The 26,161-nt window shown below is 42.0% G+C and overlaps 1 protein-coding gene and 1 long non-coding RNA gene across 4 annotated transcripts in view; one reads left to right on the forward strand and one right to left on the reverse strand.

Moving 5' to 3' along the window:
• The window catches only part of CDH20 (cadherin 20), a 199,351-nt gene that overhangs the window by 161,187 nt on the left and 12,003 nt on the right, over positions 1-26,161 (forward strand). For both annotated transcript variants that reach the window (XM_068160991.1, XM_068160992.1), the window contains 7 exons: positions 1,414-1,779; positions 8,207-8,501; positions 10,129-10,248; positions 13,683-13,850; positions 15,706-15,893; positions 18,695-18,948; positions 24,136-24,272. In XM_068160991.1, coding sequence (XP_068017092.1) covers positions 1,414-1,779; positions 8,207-8,501; positions 10,129-10,248; positions 13,683-13,850; positions 15,706-15,893; positions 18,695-18,948; positions 24,136-24,272 — 1,528 coding nt within the window. The remainder of the gene's footprint in view (positions 1-1,413; positions 1,780-8,206; positions 8,502-10,128; positions 10,249-13,682; positions 13,851-15,705; positions 15,894-18,694; positions 18,949-24,135; positions 24,273-26,161) is intronic.
• Positions 1-26,161, reverse strand: part of LOC137452520 (uncharacterized) — a 163,368-nt gene that overhangs the window by 61,958 nt on the left and 75,249 nt on the right. The gene's annotated exons all lie outside the window — the stretch shown is intronic.

The raw sequence follows: 26,161 nt of genomic DNA on the forward strand, positions 1-26,161 counted from the left end.
CAACTGTACAGACTAGCAGCACTGTGTAGCAATATTCCTGTTTGGCTTTGTCATGGAAATACTGTTTTATGTAGAAATTAGTCTGCAATAGCTATGTTGTCTTGTCTTCACCTGTGGACAGGTGGTCTAGACTTAACCTGCCTTTTTCAGATTTCAAATTACTTGTGGATGAAATTCTGAATTTCCATTTCAGGAGAGAGAATTCTTAGTGCACCCAGTCCTCCAGCTGCACCAGGTTGGTTGCTGGAAAATTTTAAAATACCCTCGTCTGTCAAAAACATTGCATTGTCTCAGTCTTCACTTCCAAACAGTATCCCTTTTTTTTTATGATTTTGAAATATTTTAAAGATTTCAGTTAGAAATATTTGAGACACATCTGCTACATTTGATTGCCACAAGATAAAATAATTAATTAAGCCTTACAGCTTAGCACAGAACAGCAGTAAAATGAAGTGTGAATTACTTGCTTAAGCCCCAGAGCCCCATACACCTTCCCTAATGAGTCTGTCCTGAAAAGAAAGAGTCCTTAAAAAGAACAGCAAAAAGGGGTCTCACAGAGGATGTATGGAGTGCTTTGACAGACTAACTTGAGTGCAGCACCACATCATTAAACTCAGAAAAATGGTAAAGGTTTGTTACAATCCCTAGCCTGCAGTGAGGTCACCAGCTAAACTGACTTCAAGACAACAAAAGATCCTAGGCTGGTGAGAAAGTGTTCTCTGATGGAGGTCAGCATTTCTCTGTCTAAACCTGTATTTCAGACTTGTCAAGGAGATGTGTTAGCTTGACTTGCTTGGACATAGCACACAACAGTATGTGACTACCAGCACTGTGAAACCTTTTGTGGGTTATAAAATTATTAACTGACCATTCAAATACTAGAGATGTTGCATTTGTAACAGCAATCAGCTCCTTAGAGAGGAGGCAGCAGAGTGTGAAAGCAGTGGGGAGGTTGAAAGAACAATTAAAAATAACTTGGAGCTACTAGAAATTATATTCAAGGTTTGCAATATAGGAATAATCAGTAATTGTAGATGTGTGTGTGTAATGACGACGATAACATTTCCAAACAGAAAGATGGTTACCATAAAGTGTTCACCAGCTATTATAATTTCCAGAGTAAACGGTTTTAAAATGTTCTCTAAGGACTTCTGGTCATAAATCTTTCTAAAGAGTATGCACTTAACTCATGTCAGTCATAAAGCAACAGTACAGCTAAAACAGAAAAGCAGAGAACTCTGATGCTTCTTGCATCTGAGGCTTCAGTTCTGTAACTTCCATGGTAATAGCATTCCTAGTTTTGGAAGGTATGCATCCTGATAGTGTATTTTTATGTAGAAGATTAAATATTTTAGAGTATATTTGCCTATTGAGAAAACCCCATCCTTCTATGAATTTCCTTTAACTTTACAGGAGAGTGCCATTCTCAGAACCAGGATTCCTCTTGGACATTTAAAGGAGTACAGACAGGACCTACTTTATTCTCAAGGCACCGAAGAATTCTGTTTTGACTTTTTGGTCTCCTCCAGTATGCAGATGTGGACTTCAGGTAGAATGAGCAATGCAAAGAACTTGTTTGGACTTGGCGTCTCCTTGTATTTTTGGGGACTGATGGATCTTGCTACAACTGTGCTGTCAGGCAGTGCCAGGCCCCTCACTGAAAGGCAAGAAGACAACCTGTCAGACAAGCTGCATCAGCGTATGAAGCGGAGCTGGGTGTGGAACCAGTTCTTCGTTCTGGAGGAGTACACGGGAACTGACCCCCTCTACGTTGGGAAGGTAAGACCCACATCAGGAGGATATCTGGCAGAGTGTATAGATCTGTATATCTGTAGACTGTGGTGAAATATGAGAAGTTTCCCCAAGTGCCTCTGCCTTCTGTGTGGCATGAATTTATTCATATTAATTTCACTTCTGTTCCCAAGAGCTTTCGATCAGTGTCACCTTCATTTGGGAAGAATTTCTGTTTCAAGGGGCTGTCCATATATTTGCTTATTTCAAAGAGATCTGCTGCATCAATCATCATCTGTAATTGAGGTAGTATTAGAAAATCTGCAGTGATCTTTCCAGGAACTCCTACAATGTCAAGGCAAAGCAAGGTTATATTGCTATAGGAGGATTAGGAAAGAAAGGGATAGTTTGTGATTGTACTTCTGTCTGTGATCCAGTCATCTGGAAGCTGAAATTCGCAATCAAATAACCAATTTCTCTTGAAAACTGACATTTTGATGTTTGCTTTCTGCAAATCTCTAGGACCAGAGTGCCTTCTTTCTCATGATAGGCTGGCTACAGGTTAATTCTGTGGACTGCAGAGAAGTTACTCCAGATTTAAAAGGGTAGAGAGACAGTTCATTAAATCCACCCATGAAGGGTCATATTTTTGGATCACTTATACCCTGAGAGCCTACACATCAGTACATATGTGTGTAAAATATATCCCTAAGCTCACCCCATCTACTTGGCAGTATTTTGCATTCACTTTTCTATAGCTCTTGGGGAACAAGCTGATGGAAATCAGACCAGTAACCTCTGCCATCACAACCTACCTCTCTCTAACCATCCTCTTCTTTCTGTTTTCTAAGTGGTTTTAAACACTCAGAATACTTTAAAGTATGGTTTAGGGTCAGCACCAAGTTTGCTTCTAGTCTACACCAAGGTGACAGAAGTGGGGAGGGAGAGAGTTAGTATGCCTAAGTGTTTATTTGAACAATATGATTAAATTTTACACATCTAGAATATCAGATGCCGTTATGATGAGCACAGACTACATAGAGGAAGATATGAAAAATTAAGAACTATGAAAATGTGTCAGAAAATCAATTATTTCATATTTCATTACTTGTTTGTATGTTACCAAGGCTTCTTTCTTTCCTTCCAAGTTAAAGGACTGAGCTATCTGTAGGGGAAAAAAAATCACATATTTAGAGGCCCATTCTGGACTTGTATTTATCATTCTGCAACCCCATAGAGCTAAACTATGCCCTTAGTCACACTAGCATAAATCAAAATGAATCCATGGGTTTCACAAGACCTCCTCCTCATTTATCCCTGTGTAACTGTCAGCAAGATGCGCTCTCCTTCCTCCCACAGCAATGGCATTAGTAGTGATTGCTGCCAAATGAGACCTCATTAGTCTTCATTCATCTCTGCACCTAGCTTTCCAGCTCTTGATATCTCTATTGATTAAAGAAATTAATACTGGTTTTCATGCAATTCCCATCTTTGGAACAAGGACCAGACATATTATTTCACATACATAGTTTCATCTGAAACCACTCCAGATTTGAACTGTGAGCTGAATTTTAGGTTAAACAAGTAGTGGAAGAAACCAAACTCTTTTGGTGTCATTAGCACAAAAACTTGGCACGGTTGGCAGCGCTCTGCCACTGTAGAGATGACTCTTCATAGTCTGCATCCACCGCACAAAAGCCCAAGTTCCTGTGTGTGAGGTCTCTCCAGGATTGTCTATGCTGTGGCTGTACAAGCACAGGGATGTGCAAGGACTGATTAGCTCCCACAGTTAATAGAGCCCCATTCACTGCTGAGCTGACATGACTGGATCTCTCTGGAGGCCTTCAGTGCTCCATGCAGACCAGATACCAAGGAACTCTGTGCCAAAATGGGCTTCCGGGGGTCACACATGTAATTTTCGCCTATTCCCTGAATTGTGTGCAGCCAGCCATGTGGTGGGATGAAGGCAGTGAGGGCTGCCATGGCAGAAAAGCTTCCTCTCATCTCATACAATCAAAGGCATAGGCTCTCAGAAGACACTGTAGCCAACCACAATTCATCACCCTGCTTGTGTTCATGCTTGCTGTGTCTTAAGGATCCTTAGGAAAGGGGCCAGAAGAAATAGACTGTGGGGTGAATTAATTTTTCTGCCAGGTCAGAAATTTTTCAGCCCAAGTCATCCCAGGCTGACTCAGATTTAACTCTAGAAGGCTTGCACAGAGCAAGATGGAGGTGCAAAAGGACTCCTAGCCTACTGGTCACTGCTAGTACCAACCCTACAAACAGTTTTGGATCTCAATGCCAGGCCAGGGAGAGCCTCTTCTAACTGATCCTGCCATGACACTCTGAAACATCCTGCTATCCAAGCTTCAGATTTGTTCATCTGCCCACATCAGGAGAAAGAGTGCATAGCATAGATCCAGTTGTATTTACTTTTCCTCCTAAAGACTTCCCATAAGAGATAGGTTCTTCTGATGCTCTTACATAGCTGTTTCTGGGTAGCTATGTATAACTAGAACAACCCAAAAAGTACCTGGTCTTGAACTTGGTCCAGGCTGATAAGATTTTCAAGGCTGCTATGAAAAATTTACTTTCCTGTGTAACTGTAAGGCAAGGTGCAAAGTATCTTTTGGAAAGGGAGATGAAAAGATTCTTCCTCAGGTGAAGTCTGCAGCATTTTCCAGTGCTCATGATCCTTATTTGAAGTACTCAAGCCTCAGGGAGTTCCTGGTCCTGTCACAGATAAATATGAGGCTTCAACTTCCCTAGAGGTAGCCATTATTGGCTAGGGAAGCTGAAACCACTTGCTACAGTAGGTATTTTCCACACTCACCCAGAAGCTTAAACTGCATCAGTAATTGAACTAGGGACGGACTTCACCACTTTGCCATGTCAGACATTCCCTAATCTTGTTTCAAAGGAGTAATTTGAACCATAACAGCTGAATGAATGAATGAAATGCATCCCTCCTACAGACTAACCCTGCAGATCAACCAAGCTTGCTCACACATCCTTGCAAAAATCACCTGCAGGTGCTACCTCCCTGGAGGTGGAAAAGGGAGAGTGTGTCAAGAAGGGAGTCACAGCCCAGTTAGCAGAGCTGTGAGTCTTTCCCTGAGCTGCCCTTGGCAGCACCACCCTCTTCTACATGCCCATTCTGGAAAAATGTGTCATTGAGATGCAGATATAGCCTCCTTAACCTGTTGTACTAAGCTTATCAAAAGAAGCTATCCAGGTTGACCAAGTGAACAATTTTTCAGGACTTATCAGCTTTACTCCTCCCATATTCCATTCCTTAATCTGGAGGAGAAAGTACAAAAGAATTCCTACTTCTGTGTCAGCCACATGGCAGCGCAATTTATTGCACCACCCGTAAAACAGAGATTACTTACAACTGGAGTACCTTACCAAAAGAGTGACTTACACATATGTCTCATCCTGGTATTGGGGTTGGTGTGAACAATGGTGTGAACCTAAGCCTTTCAGACACCAAATTCTTTCAGATTTATTGCAGTATGGCAGTATTATGTTTTTCACACTCTTTTTGGCTTTGTGTAGAAAAAAGGTTACAAAAAGAAATGCAAAACCAGTGTTTCTTACTGCCTAGTCTTGCTTGAGACCCAATGGTTTTAACAAGTCACAGTTAGACAGAGATCCTCTTGTACTCCCAAATTTTTATTAGTGTGCCGTGTTCATTCCCTGTTTACTGCCTACACAACTGCATTCATACCCAACAGGGCCTTGGCCAGACGGAGTAATTTAAGCCATGAGTTAGATTCAGTATTTTTTGCTAAGTATTTTGAACTTTCTTGAACACCTCCTGCTATTTTAAAAGATGCTTCCTTCCCCCCCATCCCCTCCTTTTTCCCTCCCATTGCCCCCTTCTTCCCCTTTCCACGCACTTTTCCCCTCTCTTCTCCCCCAGTCCCCCTTTTTTTTTGTTTATTCCTTTCCCTTTTTTCTTGTTCCTTCTTTTTCTTTTCTTCCTCTCCCCCATTTTTTTTCTCATTCTTCCCCCCTTTTTCTTGTTGTGTTTCCCTCTTCGTTTTTCGTCCTTTTTTCTTATTTAATGAACATTTGTTGATGGTCCAATCCATCTGGCCCAGCTCTAATTTCCCAACCAGGTCTAACATCTGTACCTGTCTCAGCAGCACTAATGCACTGGTGCACTAAAACAACTGCCCCAAATGTAGCTTAGTGGGTCTGAATCTATTCAGAAAGCTCTGATGCCTTCTGGAGGCACCCTCTTTGCTAGCTCCTACAGTGATAGTCCTGACTTGTGGGTATTTAGGGTAAACAACAACAACCACTGTTGTAGGATTTTTTTTCAAATTAATCACAAGAGAAGTGTTTCCTGAAGGTATGCCAGTTTGTAGTCCTGGTGCCTACATGTGAATTAATACACAGCAGTAATCTAAATTTAACTCTTTGCCACTGACAATTTTTTTTCTGGTTTTGCTCTTCATCCGTTTAGGAGAGCTGCCAGCATTCATCTCCAAAGGACTGATGTCTCTCAGATGCAGCAGTCACTGGAGACTAAGGCAAAGAGATGAAATAAATTATCAATGATCTGACAAGGCAGTTGTCACAGTCTGCACCTTCAGTTCTTGCAGCTACCTTGTAGTGCTGCAAGACCTTGAGCAGTGTCGAGCACTCATTAAGAGTTGGTGGGCCACCCATATGTATACCTGGCTGCAGGATGGGATGTGCCATAGAAACTACATAGATCCCACCTCAGCTGAAATCAGTCTTACCCTAAAGTTGGGAGTAGATCCAGATTTTTCATTAGTCAAGTGCTACACTTTGAGAGGCTAGTAAGGAAAACAGCCTCCAGAGAACAAGTGTCTTCCAACCAGACCCTTTACTGGAGGAAATGGTAATTCAGCTCCCAACTCCATGGGGCCTGAAACAGCTGAAGAGCTGGTCCACCAGCATTAGAAATGCTTAGGTCAGATAAGACAATTCATTCACATCCCAATAAAACTTCTTCCTATAAGTTCTTCTGTAGCTTTCACTGTTGTTTTTTTTAATAGCTCAGAGATTGTATTTCTTCTTTCTTTCTTGAGAGAATAGTGGGTAATGATTTGTATTTGATTTCTGCTTTTCCACAATAATGATCCATTTCTGTTTGGATTCTTTCTTCAAATCCTACCAATTCTGTGTTCACACACTCAGTTTATTCCTGCAAGATTTTTCTCTCCAATACAAACATTTACCTATGTTTGGCCACATCCTCCACAATTATTCCTGTGTGTCCTTTGAGCTCACCAAAGCATTAAACACACACCTAATTCTGACCACATTTCTTGAGATAATTAGCTCACATGTGCATTTAAAAATGTGCTTAACTGAATCCAGCCCATTTTACACTTTAAAAAAATATTTATTCATCTCTGAAAATGATAATCACACTGGGAAACAGCATTCACGCCTGAATTATTCTTGAAAATCCTATTTTGATTATCACACCTCAAGTCTACTGCCTTCCTGTATTTAGAGAGTGAACAAATACCATCTCTGGGCATGGGTCTTCAGGCTCCGTTCCTCAAAATCACTGAAGTATGAGGATACTCTGTGATGTGGGCATACTCACGTATTCATAGTGTGAGTGAAATTAAATGATTTGTTTGTCTTTTCATAGTCATTCCAGTATTTCAGGTGTTTAACATAATGATAGCCCCCAGGATGATTTGTTTCTGGTTTAAATTATAATTAGCACTGCATTTACTTCTGTTGCATTCACAGCTATCTGTGGCTGCTCAGAACTAATTAGCAGTCATGCAATAAATTCATTTGCTAATTTCCTAGAAAATCTGAAACTCCTCTCATCTCTATAGCCTGACATGGACACAGTCTAATGTTTCTTGCTGCTTACCTGACCTGCTGTTCAACAATAATCCTTTCCTGAAGATGAAGATCTGGCTGAATTTTTATTGTTAACATTTTCACTGGAAAAAAAAAATTACTTGGTTTCTAAATCGTAAGTGTTACTTAGTAGCTCTTCCATCCTGCTTTCCCCTTGCTCCCAGACAGGTTTACCTTTGCCTGTTAATGTACCCCTGGAATATCTGACTCATCTTAAGCCACGTGACAAAGCGCTCTGTGGCTTTGCTAACCTCACTTTATTCCAAGCCTGGCAAATGAGTCCTTCTCAATGGCTTTTGCAACCAGGCAAAAGATAACTACTAAGTGAGATTTCAAAAAGGCACAGACCCTTTTTCTTTCAGGGTGTCTCTTCCTTTTCTTCTGGCACAGCTGTGAGTGCAGAAATGGGAAGCTAGGAGAAGGTTTTTAATTGCAACTGTGTGATGCAAACTTTACTGAGTATTTGCCTCTTTCAGCAAAACAAATTCATTTAAACCAGCTTGTAAGTCCCAACAGTGAGACCAAAATGCTCAGGATGCTCAGATGCTTAGTACTTTTCAGCAGCTGCTGGGCAGCTCACAGTCTAATTGAATCCTGGTCCTTCCCACAGCTCCATTCTGACATGGACAGAGGAGATGGTTCAATCAAATACATCCTCTCAGGAGAAGGTGCTGGTATTGTGTTTACAATTGATGATACAACAGGGGACATTCATGCCATTCAGCGACTGGACCGGGAAGAAAGGTCACAGTACACCCTTAGAGCACAGGCTCTGGACAGGCGAACAGGCCGGCCCATGGAACCAGAGTCAGAGTTCATCATCAAAATCCAAGACATCAATGACAATGAACCAAAGTTCCTCGATGGACCTTATGTAGCTTCTGTTCCAGAAATGTCACCTGTGGGTAAGGCAGATTTTGTGAAGTCTCTTCACTCCTATAGGCAAATTTGAAACAGTCACCAAAACATAAATGTCCTAACTCCTCAAACTCAGATATTGCTCCTTGGCAAGGAGCAGCAGGACAAAAGAGCTTCCCCCAGTGTGCTTATTGCCATGGAGGAGAGATAGCAGGCTTTACACCCCCGTAAGCTGGGCCCTTCTGAAAGAAAACATGCAAAGTGAAGGAAGAGAGCTAAGAAAAGATGTAATTCAAACATGCCATCCTCAGACAACTTGCAGTAACATAGTGCCCCTTCTCCCTTGCCATCAGATGGTAGATGGCTATTACCATCCATAGGAGTAACACAATTTTAGGAACCTGTTCTAGATCATACAGAGAGCTGAGGTCTGGCAGCCCTTGAAATTGTGGAGATGTGACAACAATTTTTAGCAGCTTTGATACTTCTAATCTCTGTGAGCCTGCACTAAACATGGTTCAGTGGACTTCAGGCTCTGGTACTGTTTGCTCTCCACTTTTAGAGAATGGGATCATGTCAAAGACAGGTTTGTTATTACAGTGCAGAAAACAAACAGCAGTCTTCCTACATACGTAGGTCAGGAGAAACCATTTCCATATAACAAATAGTCACATAAAGTACTGTTTTTCTGGACTTTTTTCTTTCTTTTGGAGTCACATTATTTTTTGCCTCTGTGACATCATTATAGACATAATACCATATAAATCTGATGTTACAGATAGGCTTCAGCTTCTCATTCTTCAGTATTACGTAGGCATACAGCTAGAGATAACAGCAAATATAAAAGTTCCATTCAGAAATAATGTTTCTTAATGGTAATGGCTAGCAGGAATTCAGATTTATTTTCTAGTATGTATCTAGTAACACTGGCTTTGTTTATAACATAAAACATTATGTAGAAGGATGGATACATTCATAAAGGCATTGTCTGACATCTTAAGGAGTCAAAACTCATACATGTATTTCCAAAAGTTATGCTTTACTTTCTCCTTGGTTTTGATAATTTACATAACCTGCAAGCCACTATTAGCTTCAAAAGAGGTAGAGACCTTGAAAATCAACTGGGGGAAAAAACGGCATCTGTGCAGGTTCCAAAGGACAATTCAGTAGACTATAATCTTTAAGCCATGCAATGTAAACTGCAGTCCTGCAGAGATACTATCTCAGAGAGATACCCCTTGTTCACTATTCCATCCTGTAGTCAACACACAGCATCCATGGGCCCCCTACAAGAGTTCATGACTTGTGTCAGCATAGCTATAGATCCTGTTTGAGTTGCCTTTAAATAACGTTTAATATCAAGAACGGGGGAAAAAGAAGCTAACAGTATGTAACTACCAGCTCTCTGTTAACCATGGCAAAGTACTGTTAGATCAGCAATTCTGTAACTGTGGTCCATGGAGTACTTGATTTTACAGATGCATGATGAATTTATGCCTAGTAATTTCCTTAGTGCTAATGAGATACAAGTATGAGCAATAAGTGCAAGCACCATGAGCATCAAATGAAGTTGTGTGGGAAAACTTGTTACGCATTTCAATTAATTTTGAACTGTGTGCTTTTCATGTCAGTTCTTTATCCTACAAGGTCTTACCTGATGTTTTTTTTTGCCAGGTACCTCTGTTATCCAGGTAACAGCAACAGATGCTGATGACCCAACTTACGGAAACAGCGCAAGAGTAGTGTACAGTATTCTCCAGGGGCAGCCGTATTTCTCTGTGGACTCTCGAACAGGTGTGTTATTGCATCAGGGAATGAGGGAGTGTGAAAACCAAAAGAAAAACTTCCAAGCAGGAAGAACTGTGACTGTGTCCAGAGAAACATGTTTCTGTGGCTTGGAGCCAAAATATGGTGGCACTCTGCAAGGGCTAAATCAAGGGTATGGTAACAAGCTCTAGAAGGACATGCTCTCTGCAGTGATACATTCATCTAAATGACAATACTCTGCAGCTTGAGAACTGGATGGGTTTGACGCTGTAAATATTCTTGTTGGCTTCTATCACTTCAACCAGCTCTTCAGCCAGATCTAATTGCTAACAAGGCTTAGTGGAGAAACACAATCTGAGAGCCAACCAGGACTGGAAACTGCAAGCTAAAGAATGCAGTTATCACCAGTAGTTTTACCTAAGGATGTTCTTGTTAATAACCTTAAATTTATCTGTAGGACATCCACACTGTTCTGCTTGCTTTCTCTCTCTCTTTATCTGTGTATATCCAAGGTTTATATCCAAAAGAGGAATCTGACAGGTTTTGACAGTTTCCAAAGGATATCTATAGTGTTAAGGTTAGAAACTCATGAAACAATACTCACTGCTGAGCCCTGGGGACAAAACCAAAAAAACACTGTATAATCTACTTCTGAGAGCAGCTCATGCAGTAGGTGCTCTAGCTAAAAACAAACTTCTATATGGCATGTTATTTCCTCAGTCTTTACAATATCAATAAAACAGTAATGTTTATTTTGTGATGGGTTAACTAGCACAGGAAAGTAAGGGTATAATCAGAGATTTGCTAAGTACTAAATGATTTCTAACAAAGCAAGGCCATAATATTCAGGGTCAGCTCCAGTACAAATTCAACTGCTAGAGTGCAATGTAAATGTAAGGTAGGGCCCTAAGTCCAAAATCGTCTACATGATTTGTATTTAACCCAGAAAACGTTTTTCTTCACTTAGCTAATTTCCCAGTCCCTTAGACCAGTATCTCTGGACATGTCTAGAGCTGCCTCAGCCATTTCCCCATCACAGGCACAGGACTCTTAACGAGCTTCTCCAGTGCAAACCTACCTGCACTATTTGGTAACCCACAAAATGCAGTTGTAGGTCTCACGTTCTCCTGAAACAGCTAGAACATAAACAGTCACCAGCTCCTCTATCTTGATGGGTATTGATTAAAGCACCCAATACTGGGTAACCCATTTCAATACACTCCTGCTAGAAGCATTTGGGATTCTTACTCTTCACCTCCCAACACAATGTCTGAAGCGTACTTCTGTTCCTGTTTGATCACTGGCCTCATAGGTGCTGAACAAATGCATGTGTGAAAGTACAATTTCAAAGAAAAGCTGGAAGCTTCCTTCTCCCTTTTTCCAGAATACTTTTTCAGCCCACTTAAAATCATATTCCCCTAGACTAGATGGTAAAAACTGTGGATTTAAATCCTCTCTGGCAGAGTAGACAAAGGCCCCTGAGTCTCCTGCTTCCCAAGAAAGCATCCAGCTGTTAGAATAAAGAGAGGACATCTCTTCTGCTCTTTATTACTTTTTTGAAGAGAGCAAACTGCAGTTTGGTGAAAGAAATGGTACCAGCACTTTTATGTTGGGAGACCTGAGGATCAGAGCTTTCCTTGTAGCCCTGTGGAAGGTTTCAAGATTCATCGCCATCCTCAACATCTCCTTGCTGACCAGTTGCGTGCAGAAGCAGCATTTCAGTCTCCTTACTCAGCACGGCAACTCCTCTGGGTCCCATTTGGAGAAGTATGAACCCTGACCTGACTCTGAGTCTTGGTGCCCTGGACTAACCCTCCCCTAGAGCCCAGAGGCCCCAAATGTGAGTGTGGCAGAGCCGGCTTTTAGACACTGATGATTTTTGGTTTTTTAGATCTATAGTAAGGACAAGCCAAAGGTGGAAATTCCCTGCAAAGTGTTCATATATGGAGAAAATACTTCCCAAAATACTAAGCATTTTCCTATCTTCTTCATATCCATGGGAGTTGAGAAGCTACACCACTTCAGGGGAGTCAAACTGCAGGATGAGACTCCTAGGGTCTCCACGCAGCAAGATTAAAATAGTGCACTGTGAATTGTTCTGTGGTCGCTATTTCTTCCCTTCTAACTGCAGTGATAATTGCCAATGCAATCTCTTTTAACTGCTGTTTTATTAAACCCATACATTGTCTTTCTGCTAAAAAGAAAGACTAAAGGCAGATCACTCAAGTTAATAGTGTCCTGATGTGCAAGTACTGCATGGTGAGCCATGCAGCTGGGATGGTGCCTGAGGCTGATAGATTTGCCCACATACAGGAGGGCACCCCAAATGCGTTAATGTCTAGCAAGGTCCGCTAGTGCCCTGGCAAGGTCCCCTAGCAGTCTGTCCGCTGGGCTGCATCACTGGGCACCACTTCACACTGGCTCAGGGAATTTCTTAGGGCTTAACAGCCTGCTGGGCAGGTGTACTGCAAAGGAGAAAGCTCCCAGCATGCTGCGGGCAGGGAGGTGCTGAAGGGGTGCAAGAAATGGGTCACAATGGAAGGAGTGGAGGTTTGGCAACTCTGAAACATAGGCCCACACACCTCAGTCCTGGCAGACATGGGGAAGGGCAGGATTCTTAGGAGGAGCAGCCGAGTGAAAAGGAGCGAGTTCACCAAGAGACCTGACACACACGGCAACAGATGCCTGGCAGGCTTTGGTTAGGGGAGACCAACGTCGCAGGTGGAGACCGGAGGCTTGTTGATGAGAGCAGCCGTAGCTGGCTGCAGCACCTAGCCCCGCAGCAGCCAGGGCAGAGGGAGCTGCTTTCGTGGCTGGCCAACTCCTCGAAACCTGCATAAGAGAAGTACTGCTGCCACCACATGTCCTGTTGCAGTAGTGTTACACTCTGCAGGATGAGGAAAGCAGGTTGACCATCCCACACTACCTGTCACCCCTTGTGGGATGAGAGCAACCCACCCGAACCAGTGGTATCTCCTTGTAGCCTGCAATGTGAGTCCTGAAGGACCTGAGCGAAGCCTGTGAGCTTATGTCAGGTTACATCCAAGACTGTGTGTAGGAAAACGCTCAGAAAACTCATGCTGACCTATCTTTAACTAGTCATATCCCTTTTGCCTTTTACACAGTTATCCTGAGCAGGGCCTTAAATCAGTATAGTGCACTCTGTTCCCACAATGCTTTTCCAGCTCCCTTGGAAAGCAACATTTTAATTCTGCAGAGACATCCTATCCCCGAGCCAATTTTATTTTAACTGGGCTGCTTTAAAATTCACACCTTCTGTTAACCTAGATTTAATTTGGGTGAGTTTTACTCTACCAGGAACGGTGAGACTGAATGCACTGTCCAGTCTCATTCTTGGCATAGAGAATATGATGCAGGAGCAAGAGCACTCCACCTTGTTTGTGTACTCTTTAACTGTTGTTTCTTTTGTTCTCGCAACCCTTTCATCCCCTCAATCTCAGGCTTAATTAGAACAGCTCTAATGAACATGGACCGAGAAGCAAAAGAATATTACGAAGTGATTATCCAGGCCAAAGATATGGGTGGACAGCTGGGAGGATTAGCTGGAACAACCACAGTGAACATCACCCTCTCTGACGTCAATGACAATCCACCCAGATTTCCACAGAGTGAGTACCCACTGTGCCAGGAGGGGCAAAAAGGAATGGCTGAGTTGTATGGCTACTGCTTGCTCTTATTTTAGCCATTTTCAAATTCAAGATAGTGATAATTAGAGATGGGCAGAATTTCAGATCAGTGAAGGACTGTCCTTCAGAAAAATGTCAAAACAGAGAATTCAACACCTTGTTTCTCAGAAAAGGTTCCTGACCTCCCAAATCATTAAAACCACTTTTTAAGTGTGGGAAATTAATTTACAGAAAAAGGAGGAGATCCTTTTTGTTTCTTACTGCTCACAGCCATTACCTTCAGCTGCTAATTACTGCCCTGATTTTCTTTTCATCTTATCTCCAAAACAATGTCTGTCAAATCAGAGACATGTGGTAGTGCTGCAAATTGAAAAATAATTCATTCAGATTCCAGTTAGGCCACTGCAGGGGAGTGTCTGGTAGCTCTGCTACGAGTGTAGAGTGCACTGTCACATAGGCAGCTCTCCAGGAGAGATTCATCTAAGCCTTGGCAATATACACTTACACTCTAAGATGTGTAATAGCCACAGTTAATGGAGTGCAAAACTATGCAACTCCACTCTTACTAGAAATGTTTCTTTCTATTACAAAAGTGAATCTCAAAGTAAAATTTGCAACATTTTGCCCATTTCAGTATTTTTTTTTCAATAGTTTGGGTTGGTTTTTTTACATAATTCTCTGTACTGTTAAAACTGTGAAAGAAACTCCTCAGGTTTGATTAAGCTGAATCATTTGAGGGATATACATTTTGTTACAAAGAAATTTGATTCTTTGGGTGGTGTAGATCAGTCTCGAGCCATTTTGGTTTTGTCGTTTTTCTCATCTATATGAGAAATGAAAGCTCTTGCAGTTCCTTTTGTTACTATTTCTCTTCTCTTTCTGCTTCTGCATGTTGCACTGCTAAATCAATGTATCCTGCTAAGATCAGCAAGAATTGTCAGCTTCCACTTTTCATCTTCCATTACAGCAACTTGTTGAAGGCGCTTTTGCCAGTTCCGTTTAGAAAGTGGCAGGAATTGCAACTGTTCAATATCAAACTCTTGATTAAGAAAAATGATAACAGAGCAAGCCCCATCCTTGGTATTATTCTGCCTTATAAAGATCAATAATTGGTGAAACAAACCAGAGACTGTAGCAAGGATGGTTTGAACATAAATTATAAGGACAGAGAAGTATTTTAGATACATTTATATTTCTGAAATGCAGTTTTAAAATAACAGCACGCTCTTTCCCCAGGCTTGCTGCTAAGCAAATTAGTGATGCACCAAATGTGCTCAACATGGAGTTTGTAGGAAGAGGTAGTATATTCTAATAAAATAACTGGTAAATTTGGAAGAAACAGACAAGCTTCTGAGCTCTCAAAGCCTTGTTCAGGGCTGAAAAGAAGTTTGTATTGACATGAGAAAGGATTTATGGTGCTCAAAATGTGTGTTTTTTCCTGCTGTACAAGCTGATCTAATAAAAGATGCCTGTCCTGTTAAATCTGTTTCATATCCTGCTTTCTATCATGGCTGCAACAGCACTGGTGTTTAACTGCCCTATTTTTCTAGTCAAAGTTTCCATTTTCAGGTACACTGCTGGTGTGAAAAGAACCTGTTGAACAAAGCAGTTGATGTGACAAACACCTAAATAAAACTTTCTCAGGCAATTCAGTCAGGCTGTGGCTTCTCAGAGGAAATCGGTGCTGTTGCAGCTTTGGGAAAGGTACTAAAGACTGCCTGCTGGCTATGCAGCATTGTGGCCTGCCCTGATCTATTCTTTGCATTGCTGTGCAGTTTTCAGTTCCTTTTGACAAACAGTTTTTTGCTCCCCTGTCCCTCTCTGCTGCCTGTGCTAGAGCATTATCAGATGAGTGTGCTGGAGTCCGCTCCCATCAGCTCCACTGTGGGCCGTGTGGTTGCTAAAGACCTGGATGAAGGCATTAATGCAGAAATGAAATACAGCCTTGTGGATGGAGATGGACTGGATGTCTTTGATATTAACACTGATCCTAATTACCAAGTTGGCATCATAACTGTGAGAAAGGTAGTAAAGTTTCCTTTTTGTAGTAATTTCTATGGCTAACAGTCCTGGTTACCTTTCATGTGTGCAATGTTCTCTTATGCCAGTACTAATTTGACTCCATTATGTGACAGTAGCCCCTTTGCTGCTATAAACCAACATTTCTTTAACATTCATTGCTAAATTATGAAAGCAGACTGTATTCCTAGGAGCAAGTTTTAAAAAGCAGAGACAGCATTAGCATAAACATGTCTCTTCCCACTGAAGCAATGTTCTGATTCACTATTTATCTATTTAAATATTCTCTGTAGCTTAATTATCCTACAATGCAAGAAATTAGATCAATATTTGCATTTGAACTGTACACATTTTTCACTCAGGTGTCCCACAAATAATAATAAAGAATGCCTTGGAATTATTTATAAACCAATGAAACCCAGGCAGTTGGTTTTTTTAATTGCTGCTTGAAGATCCATAAATGCTAATTAGGCTAGAAAAAGCTGTCTCTAAAATGGCAGCTGTGAAACTGCTACTACTCTTTACTGCAGGCTACACAGAAAGGGTACACAGGCCGCACAGTATTTTGCTTACGCTCTCTGCTTAGGCTATTTATTCTACAGTCTTACATAAATGCTAGAAGTTCAGCTCTATTTCTAGGTTATGAAACTGTAACTGTATTTCTGCCTAAGCATATCTGGTGCACTAATAAGGCAGTATAGTCTCCATTTAAATAGCCTGGGACTAAAGTGTGCACTACCAACACTCGTGAAAGATTTGACCCTGCAGGCCCCTATGTCCTGCAGCAAAGCATTTAAGCATGTATTTGTGGTCACCTTTCTCCAGCTCTTGTTTTGGCACACTAGTCCCTAAAGTTAAGCATATTTGCTGGTGTGAAATAGATGTTGAATACAAACTCTACTGTAATTTATTGGTGAAAGAAAAATAGTTTCTTTGGTGGAAATTTGCCAACGTGCCTGACTTTTCTCATTCTGGGTAGTTTTACTAGATGTTCACATATGGCATCATTCATACCAGATATATACTGGCATCAAATACATACTCCCCAGTCCACCTACTGTACATAAAGTTTGTAAAATTCTATATATGCCTGTAACTTTTTGTAAGATTACCAATAGCCAAACATTAGGTAAATGGCCCTCTGGATCCACTCAAGGGAGAAAAAAAAATCAAGTGTTGTTGATAGAAAAGGATGTCAGTATGGGGAGGTGGGGAGCAAGAGAATTTCTAAACCTAGAATGAAATTTTCTTTGAAAGAAAGCAGTATTTTTCCTTTCATTTTTGCAGATAGATTTCCCAAACAAAATAACTAACACTTCCATAATGGGTATAAAAAAAGACCATTTACAGTTACAGATGTGTGGTCTTGTAGCCCTTCACCACAGCCTGCTAGTGAGCACTAGCTGAGTACCTCCTTAAAATTTACAGCTTCTTCAAAGTTCCCTGCCTGTGAGGCCAACACCCTGGTGACAGCATCCCCCTTCTCCCAGCCTTTGCATTCACACTGCCTTCAGGAGCAAGTCATGGGTTACCCAGCTATGACAAAGGCCAGCACCTGGGAGAGGGAGATCCCCCTGCTGCCCTCTGGCCCAACCACTCCCTTGCCAATCACTTTCTGAGTGTGGCACTTGCTAAATCCCACTTGCATGACACACCTCTCAATGCCTGTGTTAGCACTGGGGAAGGAATATGAGAAAAGGTTTCCATGAGGTGTCTCTCCTCTCAGTTGTTTTTTTTGCCACATGCTTAGTTTGCAGAATGTAGCGTGCTTGTCCTCCCCATGGAATCAGTGCTGGAAAGAGGTTTAAATGCACCCCAGAAGACAAATCTGATAGAGAGGGGCAACAATGTCACAGCATGGGCAGATAAGAGGATCAAGAGGGAAAGCAGTGGCTGCTGATGAAGCAGTCTAAAGCAGACTGAGAGTATCTGAACTCAGGAGCATGCTTGTTTCATTTTCTCTTTTTTTCTAACTAGATGATTAAATCTTTTCTTAAAGCAGTTGATTTTTATAGTTAAGTATTTCTGTGATTTATCTGCTTTCTACAGAGAGCTTTTTAGAGTACATGCAATGGTTCTCTCAGTTTTCTGTACACAAGAAACTATGAGTGCATGTTTATGCAGCTTTGCATTGCACATTCCTTCCTAGATGAACAATATTGGTCATGTAAATGTATCTTATTGCTATTTTTATAATGCATAAATATGCAACTGGTAGACCATAATGATTGTGCAGTAATGGGTAGTATGTTTGTAGATGTAGCTAAAGCTTGCTGACAAGTGCTATGCCTGCAGTACTCACTGATTTACCAGGTAGAACTCAGGGCAGCATGAACAAGTTTCAGATCAACTGTTTGTACCTGCTGCCACAAGTTGCACAGGACCCATTTGAGGGAGTGACATGCCCTGTTCCTGTCTGCCTGTCTTTTCCTCAGAGTGGCACAAAATATGCTGCGTGAACCACAATGCAATGGTGGTGTGGCTGCTTTTATTTCCATGTCAGCAAGAATGAAAGAATATTTACTCTGAAGTGATCTGCAAATATTTCTCCTGGCTTTTTCAGATCAACTGTCAAATTAAAAAAAAACAAACAAACCTGTAGACAGTGCCATTTCTAATACTACTCTCAGTGCTTTGTCTCCATCTGCAAATATTTACTGTTGTTACCCTTATGATTTAAAAGACATAATTGTTGTGGGTAAAAAAGCACTGGTTTATATTAGAGGGCATCTTCTGAAAATTAAAATCCTGTGTTCTAAATCATATGGCTCAGTGTGCCTAATACTAGATTATTATTTTTTTCTCAGCCTTTAAGTTTTGAGAGCAAGAAAAGTTACACCTTGAAAGTAGAGGGGGCCAACCCCCACCTGGAAATGCGGTTCCTGAACCTGGGTCCCTTCCGTGACACCACCACTGTCCACATCAGCGTGGAGGATGTGGATGAACCTCCTGTGTTTGAGCCCAGCTTCTATTTTGTGGAAGTGCCTGAGGATGTGGAGATTGGAACCACTATACAGAAAATTTCTGCTAAGGATCCAGATGTGACCAACAACTCCATCAGGTCTGTCTTTTCTTTGTGTGTCCCCTCAAGAGCACTTTCCTAGTACATCTATTTGGTGGGGTGGTGATGAGACTGAAGCAGCACTGGTGGGAAGGACACTCTTTAGCTAGTAACAGTTAGTGATTTTAGTCAAACTAGACCTCACACACTTAGTGGGCTCACCTACAACTGTCAAAACAATACAGGAACTCAATCTTGCCCTTTCTGTAGTATGGAAAACAGCTGCATCTAGCATGAACTGCTCAGGTATGTCCTGATAGTGTACATTAAAAACAAACTCCAGACTCTCTTGCTTTTACTGGCACAAAACCCAACAGCATCACTGAGACTCTGCTGCTGTACTGAGCAGAAGTTAATCAACTAATTTCTCTTTTCTTCCCTTTCTGTTTCAAACCTGCCTGTGTTAAGGGCTCAAATACAGAGCTACTTTTGGAGTAGACTTGAATGTATGCTAATAAATATTCATGAACCACTATATTGTATAGTGACTGGTCTAAGCTTCAGAGCTAGATATTCCCATAAGGGGTTAAGAAAGGTGTATTTACAGCCATGGGGAATTCCTAACTGCAGCTTCAGCAAGGAGTCAAAGGAACAGGATTGCGTGACCACAGCACTCTTCTATAGAAGCTGCCCAAGTCAGCCCACTTTGTCCAAGACAACTGTTTTTCTCTGAGGCCAGCCTACATCCTAATTTTCACAACTTGCAGAAGCTCCAAGTGACTTCAAGTTAATAATCCCAGAGGGTCAGCTGCTTCTCTCATCTGAGAGATGCTTTGGGTACCGAGCTGCTGTTTGCCTAACCTTGTGTCAGTCGAGCTTCTGAACTGTCCGTTTTGGAACAGTCTTGGGAAATACCGGAGGGAGTCAAAGCGTCAAGTGTTTGGAGACTTTAAAGGAAGTGAAATCTGTCTGAGCAACAATTTGAGCTTCAGAGAGGAGATCTGAACAGACACAATGTCCATTCTTCTTAATAATATTGCTTTCTGTGTTGCTACTCATTTTTTTTTCCTCTCTGCCACCTTAATATACCTACCTTTTCTACCTGCATTGTGAGGTTATCATAATTCTCATGACATTCTGTTCTTCAAACTAAATGTTGTACTGTCTGCAACACAATTTCATTACCCTAAACTTTTACTCGCATCCTATTCTGCCAATTATCCAAACACTGCAGTGTAAACATCTTTCTGCTAATCTGCTTAAAATAGTGTAAGAACAATTCTGCAAAGTATCAGAGATTAGAAGTATCCATTATTATTTCTAATGCGGGCTTTCTTAGTTTCCTTCAGAGCTCTGCAGTGAATACCCTTGATGAAACAGCAGTCTATAAAGCACAGAATGCATCACCAAAACATTATTTTTGAAAACCCAGTTACAAATATTGTAACTCTGCTCCTTCCCAACATTCATCTTCTTTGTCTTCCTATGTTACTTCCTTCTTCCCTCCTTTCTTCCTCCCCTCCACCTTGTGCATACAAAGAAATGATTGGGGTAGAGGAAACAGGGCAAAAATAGAATAAACACCATTTGCAATGCTATCTAAAAATTCAAATGTTAGGAATTAGTTCTCTGTGCCTCTTACGTAGTGTCCTCCATTCATGACAACTCTGTACAGTACCAGTCTGGCATGTTTTATGCTTGTTCTAAATTCACTTTGCACAGAGTAAGCCAAGATAGAAAAAAAAATCCCAGAAGATGAAATCCAGCTTAAATGACAACTGTGATCTGATCCCTCTTTTTGCCGTTTTTTCAAGTATGGAACATCCAGGGCACATTTTGGAAAGGCTCACTAAGAACAGGGGACCTCTCAAATCCTCGTTTTCCCACACTGTGAAATCCTGATTGCTGGAAATACGCCATGATTGTTGTTAAGCAATTGGAAGATAGCCTAGAGAGTACTGTGGAAATGAGTTTGAAAGAATAGGTATTAACAGGAGAACTTAATGGAGGATTGAAACAAAGACTCCACCTGTGCCTCTTGATGCTGGTGATAAATAGCTACACCACTAATCACAAAGCCATATTCAGTTTCAGATACTCCCTGGCCTTAAACTGTCAGAAATTCTTTTTATAGTCCTCATACAAGAATAATTATTATAGCAAAATCTAGCAACACTCATTTCCTATATACATCTCAGAAATCTCTTCATTTAAGAGGAGATAGAAAGGACTGGGAAGGAAAGGGAAGCCAACCCTCTTTGATTTTGCTAAGTGTGAAAGAAGTTCCCAACAACATAGCTCAATAGTATATTATATCCCAATTTAATAAGTCCCTAAATATAGGGTGGGCTGGCATGCTTGTTCTAGTGAATGTATTTGTGCTGAAATGAGGAAGTTCAGAAGAACAAACCCTGTTCAGCATTCATTATGACTAATGCTTTCAATTTCCATCAACTTCAGAGAAAGAACCAACAAAAATGAGAGTAAGCCTGGGCTCTGTTCTAGGCTGTGGCATTTATGGCTTTTGTCAAATGATCTCTTACCATGTTAATATAACCAGCAAGGAAGGCAACTCATACAAACCACTCTTAAGAGCAAGGTGTGATGCATATGAAGGAGTTTGAGTATTTTATACACCCTGTGAAACAGTCCTTCTGATTGTATATAGCCATGCCAGCTGTTAATCTGCCACCTCCTTGCTGAAGTTTCTGGTCTGCAGGTACCACAACACAGCGCAGCTGACAGGTGTGAGAATCACAAAATGGCTTCTTGACCACAATTCTTTGAGAGAGCCATGTAGGCAATTCCTTACTCAACATGTGTTCCACCCATCAAATCTGTGTCCTTCCAATTTAGAGACCAGGATGTTGTATAAGCAGTGTTGAACACTTTGCACAAGTCCAGTTGGTCTTCTCTTATCCACTGGTACTGTGACCCCATCATAAAAAGCCACCAAATTTGTCAGGTAGGATTCCCCCGTGGTGAAGCCATGTTGGTTGCCACCCACCTCCACCTGATTTTCTATCTGCCCTAGCAGAGCCTTCAGGATAATGCTGGATGACAGGAAGATTTATGCATCAAAGCAAGGCATAGCTCAGCACAAGAACATCTGCTTTACAGAAAATATCTCTCTGGGTTGTGATTTCTTTTTCTAAGCAAATTAACTATGCTCCATTATCTTGCCAGGCACTGACATGAGACTGACTGGCCTGTAATTCCTTAGAAAGGGAACTTCACCACACTACCCTGACTTTTCAAATACAATGGAAAGTGGCTTTCCAACTTCATCTATTAGTTCCTTCCTTCCCTGATGCTACACAGCCTTTTTGTCATCTCCTGCATCTCAGCTATGTTCTGCAGGAACTCCTCCACCTGGGCACACCTTTTGCAGGAAGGTTCACCACCTATCCCTGCACTTGCTGCAGCCTATGGTCTGCATGGCACCCTCTGCCTTCAGCAGCTTCATTGGATGGCTACATCAGTCACCAGTGGAATGGATGACACTGACTGCCCAGCCAGAGCTGCAGCCTTTACTCTGCGATGAGTCCATTCTGTCTCGGGGTTAGGTAGGATGTGCACCCTGTTCTCATACAGATCATCACTTTATGGTAACTTTGCATCACATAGCAGGTCACTGCGGAGCCACTCTTTCAGAGAAGTGACCTCCCTGCGCGCCCTTTTGCGCCAACTGCCACACCACGCAGAGAGCTGCTGGTTCCCTTCAGGTCTCTCTGCTCGCTTTTGAGCTTCCCGGGCTCCACGAACGCGGTCTGCCTGGGGCTAGTGCACAGCCACAGAACTTACCTCTGGTTTGCGCTGTGCAGACTGAGCACTTTCCTCACGTGCTCCCAGGTGACGCCCACTCACTGATGGATTGCTGGCGCGTTGGCGTTGTGTTGAGCTGCTAAATCCACGAGCTGCCGGCCCTTTATGCCGCAAATCCCATCCCTACTGTGAGTTTACTTGTCATTGGAGCTGGTCTCAACGAGTGACCGTTGGCACAGTAACGGCCCATTTAGCTCGACGGCCGACGGTGCTCACCCCGCCCATGAGCTGCGGGCTCACAGCAGAGGCAATCCGCTTCAGAAAGTCCCATAAACCAGCCGAGCCGTCTGCTGGCCTTGTTAGCCGCTATTCCCAGTGTGGGCTTACCTGCACCAAAGTTGGTCTCCTTGGCCAGTGACCGCTGGTCCGCTGACGCTTCGTTTAACTCTCCTCATGGTGGTGCTGGCTCTGCAGCCTGCCCACGAGCTACCGATGCCTGGTTCAGGCCAGTCGTTTTTCCCAGTTTCAAAATGCTTCCCAAAAAACCTTTTGACGTTCCTTTTTGCCTCAAATGGTGTACCCAATGCTGCCTTACCTGCACTCGCGCCGGTCTCCTCAGCCAGTGAGTGCTGGCGGTTAACGCCTGGTTTTGCTCTGCCGCTGGTGATGCTGTCTCTGCCTGTGCCGCCTCTGCAGCCCATCCGCGAGCTGCCGGCCCCCAGCACAGACCAGCCGCATTCCCAGCTTCAAAAAGCTTGGAAAAGAGCTCCTTGCTGACCTTTTCCACCGCATTTCCATTCCCCATTGTGGGCTTACCTGCCACTGAAGCTAGCCTCCTCGACAAGAAGCATTAAACTGGCATGGCATTGGTCAGGCAGGTTCAGTAATTACGGTGAATGTACCTCACAGTGGAGGATACATGAAACCCAGTCATCATTCCTCTCGCATTGACATGGCTCAATCAGTAGGATGGTCCAGGATGCAGGGGGAGTTTATTCCCCTGAAGCAGGAGAAAATACAAACCCCCAAGGATGGAAATGGTTCCTCCTCATCAGCCTAGGTATAGAGACTCAGAGAATGACCTGATGTAATTTTCATTCCATCTGTATTGTGCCCAAAGAGAAAGCATAGTTAATTTGCTTAGAAAAAGAAGTTACAATCCTGAGAGAGTTTTTACTGTGAAGCAGATACTCCTTTGCTGAGCTATGCCTTGCTTTGAGGCTGCTGCCTCTAAATCTTCCTGCCATCCAGCATCATCCAAGCAGTACTCTCCATTAAATGCCATTAGCCACACGAAGTCCGAGTTTCCCAAGCATCTCACTCTGTTTCTATGCAAGTCAATGGAGCACCTAACTAGGTTGTAGAAGATTGTGGATCTGTGTATGGCAATGTGTATGACAGTACTCCTCATGCTGGGGTACTTCATTGGCTACAGCAGTTTTCACAAGGGTTATGTAATGTTTTTAATATGTACTCTTTCAGATACTCGATTGACAGGAGCAGTGATCCAGGGCGGTTCTTTTATGTCGACATTACATCAGGAGCACTGATGACTGCAAGACCTCTTGACCGGGAGGATGTTTCTTGGCACAATATCACTGTGCTGGCCATGGAGCTGAGTAAGGAGAATGCAGGCAGTGCATAGATTTTTAAAGAGATACAATAGGCAAAGCAGGCTGAGAGACCTGAATTCAGCAATTCACATGGTCTTATGCACTGAGTGGGAAGCTGTATTTAACTGAATTACTCTTGTGACATCAGCAAGCAAATACTGCATTTTATTTATTTTTTACGCTCCTTTTCACATGCTAGTGGGAGCAGTATAGGCTAGCAATTAAATGCAGAGTGCTACTTTTTCAGTTAGTTAGTATTCTAGGGATTTATTCAAAACTTTTCCTGATGTGTTTCTACAAGAGCGTTCTCTCTTCAGTAAGCCTAGGCAGCTAAAGCAGGTGCTGCAAAGGCTGCACATCTGTCAGAGCTACCAGTCCTACCTGGGAGACCAAGTGGTGCAGGGACTGGTAAGCAGCAGTGATCCTACACTGCTAGGTCACTAGTTGAAAACTGCTGTGGTTCAGCAGCAAGTAAATGTCACAACCATCAGCTTGTTGTATAAATAACTTGGGCCAGAGTGCTCTGGGATCTTCTAGTATGCCGAACTTGATCTGCTTTTGGATATTACAATGGATATTACAATTCATCCATGCTGGGTATTTACTAAGGCTATGAGAACAAGGAAATGCTGATCAGTGTCAGTGTGTCAGTATGAAAAAATTAGCTGAATTTGTAGTGGATGTGAGCTTTTTAAAGAAGTTTGGGATATATAAGCAAATAATAGAAAAGGTTCACCCAATCTTCCCTGACATCAATCCACATAGCTTTTGCTCAGGATCTCAATTCATCTGCTGAGGGGCAGCAGCTTTTCAGAAGTTTGCTGCCAATAGCTGAGCCATTCTTCTATCTGAGAGATATGAAGCAGTTTGAGAGGAAAGAAGTTTTGAGAGGCTTGTCCAAAACAGAATCAGCCTACTGGAAATTAGCAGAGGAATACTTCCTAAGAGTCAGAGTGATGCCACCAGAGATCTGCAGGCTGTTCCAGTACACAAGGCCTTCCTGCCCCGCTTATAAGCACTGAAAGGTATCGGTGACATGATATGGTCTCACCCCATCAATAGTTCAGCCTCCAATGGCCACTACACTTCCATGTAAATTCACATATACTTGTGAGGTTGTAAAAGCACTCAGTGGTGAGAGCAGTATGAAGGCATGTCTGTCTTTACTCATTCTCTGTCAATCTTCTGTCAGTTTTCCTCTGTACACGTGCATCATAGTATTTTTTTAGTGAACAGTTTCAAAAAGATTGTAGTTGTGCACTCCTGAATAAAGCTCCTAGGATTAAAAATGAGATGAATATTACTAAGAGTGTAAATGCATTCATCTGCCACACTGACGGTGTGTTAGCAAGGACATGTGGGAAGAAGGAGGATGAAGTTCTAAATTAGGGAGAAATAATAGTTTAAGAGTATTATCTCAATGATGCAACATGACACATTATGGATACAGAACACTGAACATGTCAGAAAATTCCAGAGGGTAGGAAAGTTCTCTATATGAACATATAATTTCTTTCTATGAAGAGAGAGGTATGTGGATCACAAAGTGATATGGCTGAAGTGATGACAATATTAACTTATAAGATCTTTCTGCATTTTTGCACTTTTTCTAACCTCTTAATAATGACTTTTTTTTCCTTTCTGCTTAGGGTTTTATTTTGCATTAAATAAGGAAAAAATATTTTGGGACAGGAAAATAAAGTAAGAAAAACAAGTATTTTGTGGTCATTTAGTTTGGAAATTGTCTATGTGCAATGATGTATGGATTTACTGGCAAAGAAAGCTAATGAACCAGTGGGACAGAAATATCACAAATTATGTCATGCAGAATGTAACATTTTCATTGCAATTTTAAGCTTCAGTGAAAAGCTTTTCTCTATAATTTCATGAATTAT

This window comes from Melanerpes formicivorus, unplaced genomic scaffold (assembly GCF_026170545.1).
Source record: "Melanerpes formicivorus ecotype bairdi unplaced genomic scaffold, bMelFor1.0.p_v2 SCAF_55, whole genome shotgun sequence".
Lineage (NCBI taxonomy): Eukaryota > Metazoa > Chordata > Aves > Piciformes > Picidae > Melanerpes > Melanerpes formicivorus.